This window comes from Lolium rigidum, chromosome 7 (assembly GCF_022539505.1).
Source record: "Lolium rigidum isolate FL_2022 chromosome 7, APGP_CSIRO_Lrig_0.1, whole genome shotgun sequence".
Taxonomy (NCBI): domain Eukaryota; kingdom Viridiplantae; phylum Streptophyta; class Magnoliopsida; order Poales; family Poaceae; genus Lolium; species Lolium rigidum.
This window is the reverse complement of record NC_061514.1, coordinates 193,948,379-193,960,037: the sequence shown is the minus strand read 5'-3', so window position 1 is coordinate 193,960,037 and position 11,659 is coordinate 193,948,379. Positions and strand designations below refer to the sequence as shown.

The 11,659-nt window shown below is 40.0% G+C and overlaps 1 protein-coding gene across 2 annotated transcripts; it reads right to left on the bottom strand.

Moving 5' to 3' along the window:
• Nucleotides 1-11,266, bottom strand: LOC124678100 (histone deacetylase 15-like). Of its 2 annotated transcripts, XM_047214028.1 has the most exons (17): nt 11,189-11,266; nt 8,200-8,717; nt 7,992-8,082; nt 6,705-6,763; nt 6,067-6,142; nt 5,290-5,354; nt 5,113-5,168; nt 4,817-4,940; nt 4,551-4,676; nt 4,373-4,423; nt 4,202-4,270; nt 3,391-3,499; nt 2,921-3,000; nt 2,120-2,202; nt 1,201-1,246; nt 633-801; nt 1-405 (listed from the first exon to the last, which is right to left on the bottom strand). In XM_047214028.1, exons 2-17 carry the CDS (start codon nt 8,671-8,673, stop codon nt 263-265), a joined length of 1,821 nt encoding a protein of 606 aa, XP_047069984.1. In that variant the 5' UTR covers nt 8,674-8,717; nt 11,189-11,266; the 3' UTR covers nt 1-262. The 2 variants fall into 2 exon arrangements, with proteins under 2 accessions (XP_047069984.1, XP_047069985.1); XM_047214029.1 differs by lacking the exon at nt 4,373-4,423.
• Between the last annotated feature and the right edge of the window lie 393 nt (nt 11,267-11,659).

Below are 11,659 nucleotides of genomic sequence, written 5' to 3'. Positions count from 1 at the left end.
TGCGATGGTAAATTTTGATGCATTGCTAGAGCAACTAACACATGTCTACATAACAGGACTGCTGTCCAACTTTGTCTAAAATCATCAATGAAGACGACCACAGTTCAATTGTTCAGTCAAAAAAAATGGCTCTGTGTTTGCAAGCTAATCTGCTCTAGGAACCCCAATCAGCAAGCTACACTACCCATGCCAAGAAAGGCCAGCAAGTCAGGCGACTTTATCATCACTACACAAACTAGGGTTTTGTTTCATTGGTGCATCTTCATTTTCCTTTGGCCTTGCTCTTTCTTGGACCGAATCCCTCAAACAGAACTTCGTACAAAAGCCTCTTGCTTCCCCATTTCCACCACACGGGCCCTGGTCCTGTCGCAAGCATCCTTCTCTTCAGTTTGTTTTCCCCATTAACTAGACAAAAGCAAGGTGATCTATTAATCCTCAGATAGCTCTATGGCATGTGCAGATACAAACTAATCTGGCAGTAGAAATCAGCCAGCAAGATTAACATCTGCTTAAAAAAACCAACATAACCAGCATGAGACGATGCTCCGCGATTCTTGGGAAGGTTGACTACAAAGCAATACTAGGGTTGGACGGTAAATATGTAACTCCATTGTTGGTTCCCTTTTCCTTACCATATTTGGAAGAACTCCGCCCCTGCAATGCCTGGAGCGATGCAAAGATTGGAACCAAAACTGGCCAATACTTTTGCTGGATCTCCAGAACTTGTAAGACAGTCTGCATGCCCTCATTTGATGGTGCAGCTGCATCTGTACTATGACTTGGACTATCCCCAAGTAGGACCTACATGTGTCAAAGTATTGTCAGGATCAATTTACATTACAGTATTACGGTAACATAGTAATCATAATTGCTCTCTCAGCTATAATGATTCAAGCAGGTGTCTAATTTTAAACATGCATTCTACAACAAATGAAGGGTGGCAATATGAAAACGCTGAAGTATTTACAATCACATCGTGCGATGCAATTAGTCACATCGTCCAGCAACCCATTTGGCCATTTCTTCTTTATATTCTAGTCAGCCTAACAATAAAAGCAAACAAATACTAGAGCAACTGCTAAAATATGGCTGTTGAACTTTTGATGTTCATACTAAAGCAGCTGATTCCAATTAAACATGTTTGTGATATTCATACATATCATCTTACAAGAAATATCTTTTACTGTGAAGAATACAAACCTTGACAACTTCAGTAGCCGATGAGGATATAGACCGAAGATTGTATCTGTACATTGGTGATATGACAAGAACGAAAACAACACATAAGTGTTCATGCGGCCTTCTCAAATAGAAAATACATCAAAGTTAATTATTTGAGAAACAAATCAAAAAAAATCAGCAAACAAATGTTCAAATCTAAGCACAATGCTATGTATATTATTGTCCACAACAGCCCAGTACAAGTACATGAAGCATGAATATCATCTCATGTGATGTTGCATTTGTGTCCAGAACAGCCCAAAATCTAACATTGGGTACAAAAGTTATAAGAACGTTTGGATCCATTGTGAAGATCTAGCAAAAGAAGTGTACATCTGACACTAACATTAGAGGAACATATATACACATGACATATGTAAAACACGAATATAACATAAAAAACAGCTTGCATAAACAGTCTATATCCACAATACATGGTCCATAAACGGTCTACATAACGCTGGATTATTTTAATAGCTAGTAGGTGTGGAGGCAAACGGTCAATAAACGTTCACATGCTGTTTGTCCCATCCAGAAATAACTGGAGAATGTCGTCTTAAATGCTTGCATGTGGTGGGCTATGTTTCTGTTTATAAATCAGTCGCTGCTGAAATACAACAGCAAATACACCGACCCTAATCAATCTAGACGTCAATGGTCCATCCGGATAAAAACGCCAAAGGACCATCCAGATAAAGACACCAATGGTTCGTCCAGATAAAGGGTGCATCTGCACCCTGTTTCAGATCGAATTTCCGATGGTGACACAGGGTTCAGTGTCCAGCTTACAGTGTAGAAGAAATGTCAAAAGTCATGCTTTCAATCTCAAATTCTAGGTCTTGTCTACTTTTGAACGTTCATTGATCTTCATAAGTTCAGGAAAGAATAGAGTACATACCCTCCCTCAAGTATAATCAACAATTTTCCTTCTGAACAAGCAGTTAGCATGGACGCCATCCGAGAGTAACCGGCAGGAGTGACCTATAAATGACCAGGTTAAATAAAAATTATCATGGATTGACATGATTTGGCATGAATTGGCATATCAACCAGAAAAATTAAGCACCTAAGACTCTGAATAACCAAAGTAGCACACAAGTATGAATGAATAATATCAAAGCCGAGGATCGGAAGTTAAAACTGGGTTTTCAATCCACCCTTTCAGAAGTAATTTATCAATTTTTTATTTGATTAAGTTCTATTACTAACCACCAAATATGATCAAAAAAACTGTATATATCTCACATCCATACCAGTGAGCTCATCCCTAAAGAGGCAACAGTGATATAAGCCTACAACCTAATGACCTGCTGACAAAGTTTGGTGGATCACAGTGGTACCAAAATAAATACAGAAATGACCGAATGTGGTTAAAAAACTAGCTTCTCCAAGTAAGGGAGGCCAAACAACACATAGTTTCCTACATAATGTGAATATAAAAGGTCAGCTATGTTCTAAGAAAAGAAAATCTTCTGCCCAAGTCTCAAGTCCTGACATCTATTTCCACCTTGAATGCACAAATGTGTCCCAGAATCATCACAGTATTTTTCTTTACACCTTTACCGCAAGGGAAGCCCCTACGGTGTAATTTTTATATTATAACTCAAGCACTGTACAAAAAGAGCAGAAGACATACACAAAAGGGGGAAACAAGAGGTACTTTTTAAAATTGAGCAACTAAAATTAGGAGAAATCTTACATCGCAACAGCCCAGAGGATCACCCCTTGCTGCATCAAATCCTGCAGATATAATGGTGATGTCTGGGGCAAATTCTGCAGCTGCACCCATACAAGAAAAAACACCAAAATAAGAATATGCATTGCGTACTTAAGCATCAATGAAAAAAAGCAATGGGGGATATCACAAAGAGAGCTGCCCATGGAAGCATGAGCAGAAATTAAAAAAAAAAGTGTGTGTTTAAAAAAGGTGTTGTAAGCAGACATGTTTTTTACAGAAAAATAGGACCATGACATATTAAACAAACAAATTTTCATTCCATTATGATGAAGACACGTGTTACGTACATTTCTATTACGGATCTAGAATGCCAAGTTAAGACAAGAAAACACTGATTAAAAATGAGAATAGAATGGGTTGAATAATGTCTACTATTAGAAACTTAAGCAGACTAATTAGCACATATCTTAATATCTCTATTCTATCATTACCAATTGGAAGCACCACATGCTCAAAAGCAAAGATGTAGTCATTGTCTCCAACACCTCCACAGCTCCAAGGTATATTGACCGAGAATCCTTCACCAGCTAGAACTCCCACCTGAAGTGATATGCATGCGAGAATGAGACACGAGTTACACGTCTTAAATCAAACTTTAATGACAGGTAGCTATGTCATTGTCAATTGTATAAGAGACAGCAAAGATCCTAAATTTTTTTACAGTAGATTATTAGGGTCCAATTGGATGCACAAAATGAACTACTAAAAATATATGTTATATATGCATCATCCTACAGAATACTCAAAACTGATGTTTGACATAGGGAATCTCACTAACAAATAGACATCAAAAGTTGGTTCCTACTAAAGTGATTAGTTTACAAGACACATGGTGGTCCTATCAAGTGAAAACAACTTTCTACAACGAATACCAGGGGATACGATGGACTACATGCGTATCCTTCCTTATACTACCTCTGTTCCATAAAACAGGGCATATAAATTTAGTCAAAAGTTAAACAGTTTAAAGTTTGACCAAGTTTCTCGAAAAAACTATAAACCTCTACAATGTCAAATCAATCTTGTTAGATACATCATGAATATTTCCGTACTGTAGCTATATACTATCATAGTTGTTGATAGTTTCTTCTATAAATTTGGTCAAACTTTGCACTGTTTGACTGTTGACAAAATTTATGCGCCTTGTTTTATGGAGGTAGTACATATTCAGCTCCGGCCATAACTTCATTCAGTTCTATTGGTGAATGATTCCAACATTACAAACACTTCAAAGATAGCCACCTCATGTGCTGCTCCAGTTCCAGGGTAGAAGCTTCCATCCTCATGGCGATGTAATGATATATACAGAACCTGAAAAAAATGAAAAATTATTCAGTTTCACTGAAAAAAAGGAAGGGCAGAGAGCAATCACAAACATAATAACTAAATAAAGATGAGAAGTTGAGAACTCACTGATTTGTCCCCTTCAAATATCTCCTGTGTGCCATTTCCATGGTGCACATCCTGCATTAACAGTTAGAATACAATCGATAAGACTGACAAATGAGCTTTTGTATCTATTTAAGATATATATATTACAACTTTACAAGTATATTTTGCTATTTAAATGCAAACTTGTAGCTAGCATTACCCAGTCAACTATCAACACTTTCTTGGCACCCGCTTTTTGTGCAGCTAATGCAGCCACTGCTGCATTGTTGTGAAGACAAAAACCCATGGCTTGCTTTACCCCAGCATGATGCCCAGGAGGTCTCACCTGTTCTCCGGTAGACAAAGACACAACGCATAGTCAGCATCATGTACCATGAAATGCAAAGCAGATTAATAAATAATTCCCAGGTGCACCAAAAAAAAGGTGAGACGAAAAAATAAATATATGAGATAATCAGACAGTACCAGTGCAAAGCCATTGCGGACACCCCCAGACAGTATCAAACTAGCAAGATCAGCACATAGACCTGCTGCAAGTTTCGCAGCACATGCTGAGTGTCCATTTGCGTAAGTATCCGAAGTGAAGTAACTACACATAGATTCCAGAATAATATTATAACAACGAAAGCTTTCCAGGAATGCTAAGACATAAAAAGGGACATGCTGATCATGTATCAATTATACTCGAAATAAAAGGTAAAATATCAAACTGAAGACTGTAATATAATGACACTTCTAAATACAAACTAAACAAGTTGTACCTGTAAAGCATGTTCTTGGTCTGCTCGATGCTTTCAACATGATCTGAAGTATGGACCTAAATTTACCAAAGTTTGAATATACGAGGATTATCAAAGACTCTGAAATGAACAATATATACACGGGTAACACATGGCAGGAAAACTAATTAATTTGTCGATAATATGGCGGACTCTTACCCTTATGAGTTCCTCCTTAGTGATTTCTCGAGGAGGTACTAAGGCGCATTTTGAGGGAAATATTCCTGAATTTTGAAATAAGGTTATTGTTTACTTCATAGCAAATACAAGGTTCGTTCATCAAGCAAGTTTAATTAGTATGATTGGGAGGATACTCGTGTTACTGTATATGCTACAGTACAACATCAACAATAAATTGTTTTGTTGTGTGCGAGTGCGAGATTATATACCATTAAGGGCATCCAGAATATGCAAATGGCCAAATCTGACAGAACACTTTGTTTGGCATCGCAGTGAAATTTGGCTACGGCTCCACAACGCGACCATTGCTAAATAACTGTATCATGGGTCCCATCTCTAACTAAAAAAACATATAAAAAGGGTGTCTTCCGGTCAGCATGTTGCCTAGCTGCCTCTCATGCATACAAGTAGAGAGAGAAATATACTGTTTTATTGGGATGGTGGAATTTGGCATCGGAGCAAGAAGTTGCTCCGGTTCCCTATTTTTCTCTATTTAGAGCCACCCTCACAATGTAGGGAACTGGTTCCAAAAGCCAAAAGGTGAATTTGGAACTACTTATGGCTAGACGTTGTGGATGCCCTAATATGTTTGTTTAAGCTCACAATATGCCTTAGAGAAGAGACTATCATCAAAGCATAAAATCTAAATTAAATAATCACAGAACTTGTACCCATGAGCTTTTCCACATTAGTTTTTTCTTAATACATAAAGCTGAAAAACTGTACCAAATAATTAAACTAATATTTAGTGTGCACCTGCAGCAGCCAGACTAGCAGCAATTGCACGGAGACGATCAGGCCTTTCTGGATGTGGATTTGGTTTAATTTCGATCTGATGGAACATACAAATATGAGATGTCAGTTCAACAAAAATTACGTACAGTACATTCTGACAGAAAATATAAAGGAAGCCAAAAAGACAGGACCGCATAAAAACACTTCTGATATGCAACTAGTTTTGTGAAATAATTATTATAAACCTTATATTTTGAAGGGAATAAATCATTCAATTGAACATACTAGGCATAAATACAGAAACTGAGATCCCATCTTGAAATATTTTCATCCTGCTTTGAAGAAAATGACTATTCTCACCTCGCTTCAAACTAAAAATGAAATGAGTTGTCTGATTGCTAAAACAGTAAATAAAAAGGTGTTCTTATAAGTTTTTGTTCTGTTTCTTTCATGTGTTGCAGAACAAGCATCTCCTGGACACAAACAATAAACAAGCAAATAAAAAAGCTCACCAACACCACAATTAAGAGCAATTAAATATTTATGACGATCATCCATGCCAATCAAAGAGATAAAAGAGAGCTCAACCTTGATGCAGGGACACTATATCATGCAATATGCTAGCTCAAATTTACAGAAATCATAAGTTCATAGCTTGCCTCACTGTGGAGTAACATTCTTTCGTCAAAGCCAATGGCTGTAGATACCAGTTGCGATGCTGCATAAACAGTGTGACCAGTTTAGAAATCTTCAAACACACACACACACACGCATGAAAAATTGACACAGGGGTCTACACCCAATTGCTCTAAACTATTGTGCTAAGATTGAATACACCCAGTCAATGCGTGAGCGTCATAACTTTCCACCTACATCTCTATCATCATTCCGGTGTTTCACAATCTCCTCCACACTAGTTGTATGACATTGAAGAGGAGGCTTCAGACGCTAAGATACGTTTTTACAGCCTGGGGGGGGAGAATGCAGCTGGCCAGTCGACCAAATATTTGGAAAGATGAGATAGGGACAAAGAGTCTTGTTCTGTTTGCGTTGAACCGGACAACTGTTCTGAAGTGTAAACAAGTGGTTAATCAGATCCAGCGATCAAATGATGCTAACTTGGAAAGTCTTTGTGACAGAGAAGTACTATAAATATGTCGCTAATCCAATCAATAATTTGAGCTGTCATCTGCCCCTGTCCGCAAACAGAATGCCAAGCATAATTTTTTTTCTTAATTATATTTGCTTTCCTTAGCTGAGTCTAGGGATGCTAATTCGTAGTTTGCACTGATCTTAATAAATAGGATTTACTAGAGATTTTTGCTTTGTTAGATTTTGTTTTTTCAGTCTGATTATGTAAGTATTACATGGTATGTTAACATTATTCCAGTAAGACTTAGCAAGCTTTATTATTCTAAGTATGAAATGGGTGGATTTCACATCTAGACTTCCCTAGATTTAAAACTAGGTAAGAGAAATTAGCTAAGCTTGATTGGATGGCTGTCAAACTTTTGGCATGCCCACTCTCAATCTATTTCCTCGCTGACATTGGCTCTGACACCGACAATCAGAACTTTAGCCAATATTGTCAAATTTATTGTATGGTTTGCTTGGGCTCAAACCAAACAGACCCCTAGTCCATCCTTGTTTTTATCTTCTGCAGCGTTTTCAGCTGCACAGTCAATGTTGTGGTATTAACCCTTAAGTTAATCATGATTCAGACAGAAAATATTTTGAATGTGAGTTGTGAACTTTGATGTGGAAAGTAGACATGTTCATGATCTAGCAGCAAAAGGCAGTTAGAAAGTATTAAGAGGTTATCAGTGCACTCAGATAAGTTTGTGAAAGGGAATACTGAAATCAGTTATATTCACAATGGATATTTGATACTTGACAATATGAATTGCGAAGTAAAGGAAAAACATAGCTACAAGAGGAAACAGTACCTGTATCAGCAGATACCAAAGCTGTCTGTGAAATGTGAGTTTTGAAATCATCATATCCAGCTACCTCAGATCCCTTAAGCTCATGGCAATTCTAGGGTATGAAAAAAGAACCAAGTAGACACGTCAAACATATGTAACTGGATACAGTCTGATAAAGTTTGTGATTAGCTATATGGCCAACTGATCACAAGAACGAAAAAGATCTTACCTGGCAATGTGTAACCTCATCCAAGTTTGGTACTGTACAGTTCAAACAAAACCATCTGTTCTCAACACGGCGAGCAGAAGGTTCCCAGTCAATATCATCCTCCTCTTCATCGTTGAAGAAGAACAGATCATCCAGGGTATGTCCACCTTGTTCTCTATCATACTCTTGATCATCGCAGGCCATGCAACTACCATTATTGCCATGAAGACAACCATCATGACCACAACCTGCGCTGTCAACATGTCCTGATATTGTGAGAGAACCTTTCGCCCCATCTACTGATAAAGCATCAGTATGATCACCATTAAAACTGCCTGTTCCACGGTGTTCTTTCAGCGAAACACCATTCTCTCTAGAATGAGATGGTTTTTCAACACCATCGCAGCTTTGACATTTGCCATGAAAAGCTTGGTCTCCACCATTCTGACGGCCATGTGAAGGCACCTCGCACTTTTTGCTGTTAGGAGGTCTCATACCGGATGCGAGAATAGGCACCCAATGTGACCTCAAGTCTGTAACTGCAAGTACAACAAATATTAGCAAACAAAAGAGTAACTCAGAACTGCAGGCATTTTTTTGTACTCGACCCAAACATTACAGGCTGAGAAGCAAACAACCAGACCTAACAGCGTCTTACCTGAACCATGAGGCATAACGAACATGACCATCATAGAACTGTTTACACATCAAAAGTTATGATCTTCCAATTCAACATCACGACAAAACGCAGCGACAAAGCACGACATACTGCCCAAAATGGGGTAGTTGCTTGTCATCAACTACATCTAGAGACACTCTAATTGCATCCAGGCCTGTACCGGACGCAGGTGCACAATGTGCGACCGCACGGGGCCTCGAAAATAGAAGGGCCTCTAATTTTCTGTTGACTATATTACTCAGTACTCCTAAAGTTCTAATGGCATGCTTAATTGGGCCTAATAAATATATGCATTGACCCTTATCTCTTCTCAAGCACGGCGAGCAGTTCTTCCCATGGCAGCTCTATTGCGGATTTAATTTTATCCTGATTTGGTGTTTTCGTTTATTCATTGATGCAATGAATAGATACAAGGTACTTTGTGGGCTGCACCCACAGTACATCATCTATTTATTTGGTATTTTCATCTTAATTTCTCATCTCTAGATCTCTATGTGCTCTGCTTCTTCCCATCTGACAATCTCACTACTATTTGTTTCCGCTCCTAAAATCTGGGTCCATCTATTCAAGTTGGGGGCCTAGCTAGACTGCTTGGTCACCGTTTCTTCAAGAGGAGGAGGAGTAGATCCTGGAGGAGCAACCGCACAGCTAGAACCATACGCTGACACGGTTCCAAAATCAATCAAAGGTTGCTTCATCCTAATTTGTTTTCATGTTCCATTTTTGATACACATGATATTTGCCCATAATTTCATATTCTGTAATGTCTTCTAGAATTAGGAAACACCCTTTCGTTTAAAAAAGAACATCAGAAAAAATAAATGATTGAAGAACTTAATCGATCTTAAAGGGATGCTCTTGATCATTTTTTTTAGCAAAAGAATCAAACGTGTCTTGTGTAGAACTAATTAAAGATTTTATCTCAATAAATGCTAGAAGGATGTCACATTTCCGCTAAAGGGTGGAGTACTTTTAAATTCTGAGGTCACTTCCCCATAGGACGTAATTCATGTAAAAATTGTACCACCAACTTGATAACCTTATTGTGAATGGCTACGTCGAGGTCCAATTTTTTGTTTTGCACCGGGCCTCCGTTTTCTCAGGTACGGCGCTGATTGCATCTACTAACATTGGGGAAAAATCTACTTAAAACCCTTGTCAGATCTCTCCCGTCTATTTATGGCATGGGGAGGCCTTAAGGAGGTACGTGGTGAGTTCAGATTCACAACAAATTGAATGAATTGAAGTAGAAAGAAATTTCAGATTAGAATGCTCAAAGCAATAAAAGGACCAGGACAAAAATCTGCGAACCAAGCCACATTTCTTTACCAACAAAAGCAATCAATCCACACTGGTCCAGAAGAGTGAGGAAGGACACACCGACAATGAGAGAGTAACTTCTTCAAGGTTTTCGGCTTCAGTAGAAGAGGGGCTAGAGTATTTCACCATAGACAGTTTGATGACCCCGTGGTAAGGGGATGGATAGAAAGAACCTCTGATGTTCGACCTTGACAGGAACTAAGAACTTGAGGGCCTAGAGACCGAATGAGTACTTATTTACGTCACGCTAGCCCCCTACAATGTTCGGTGGTTGCTCCTTGACGTTTCTATTGACACTTTGTAATTTTCTTAATTCGAAACCTATTCCAGCCGGCACAGTGATGAGTTATTAGTCCACGTTGGCGGTTCCCGGAAGAAAACGGTTACATGAACCATGCGCCGCAATTAGGCAATGAATGAATGTGGCAGTCGGAGAACGGTTAGGGCATCAAATATACTAGCAGCCAATTTAGAGCCACCACAAAGCGCAGCGACACGCCTGCCGCCTTACAGCCCCACCCAAAATACTTCCAAAATAACGTGGTAACACCAAATATATCTTGAAGCACTCATAATCACATCTACCGGTATTGCCGCGCAATCTCCAACTCTTTGAAATCCTCGCCTCTCACACATCCTCCAAGTGGCGTTGCTGTACAGTACCCATGAACCCTAAACCCTAAACCTCACAGCTTATTCTAACAAGCCAACTGCAAGTCTTGAGCATTAACCCAGAACCCAAAAATAATCCCCGTCGCACGGTTTCCCCAGGAAACAAATCCCTCCCAACGCACCGCCCCCACCACCATCTCCCACCCATCCGAAAACACTGAATACAGCACATGAGTCGCCCGACAATCTACTGGAAACCAGGCAAAACCCTAATCCCCCGTCCAGAACTTCTGTCCACGGCCAAAAAGAAAAGGAGATGGCACCGTCTGCTAGTTCTGGGCGAAATTAACGGAGGAAGAAACCGGAGAGGGAGGGGGATTGGCGGGCGGGCGGACGAACCTGGGGCAAATCCGTGGCTCCGGGGGGCTGGTGACGCCGGGACCTGGGGGTTTAGGACAGCCGCCGCACGAAGCGAACACGGGGTGCGGCTGGAACAAAACAGCTCCTGCGATATCCAGCAGCCCCAGTCTGCTAGGTCCACCAGTCAGCCTTCTGCGCACATCGAGAAAAGCGGGGGAGGGGAAAGGCACGGAGAGGGAGGGTGTGTGGCCGCCAGCGGGTCGATCATCCCTTTTTGTCCGTTTGGGTTGGTCTGGAGTACACCTCGGCAAAACTCGGGCCGGGCTGGGTTTCGAGCCAAGCCCGAAAAACCCGAAGCTAAAATGTCAAGCATGAACCTGGTCTAGCCCGATCGTTGGGCCTATAAATTAAGCTCGAACCTGGCTCGAACTGACAAAAGCCCCGGCCTGGTCCGATAAGCCCGGCTCGAACCTTGTCTAAATCGCAAAAACTACAAATCCGATCCCGGCC

Excerpts from the sequence above, each read along its gene's own strand:
- LOC124678100 (XM_047214028.1), bottom strand. The coding sequence starts at position 8,673 with ATGAGACCTCCTAACAGCAAAAAGTGCGAGGTGCCTTCACATGGCCGT. Across the intron at positions 6,143-6,704 it reads GAATGTTACTCCACAGTGAG|ATCGAAATTAAACCAAATCC; the intron begins GCAAGCTATGAA and ends ATGTTCCATCAG. Across the intron at positions 4,424-4,550 it reads AAGTGTTGATAGTTGACTGG|GATGTGCACCATGGAAATGG; the intron begins GTAATGCTAGCT and ends CTGTTAATGCAG.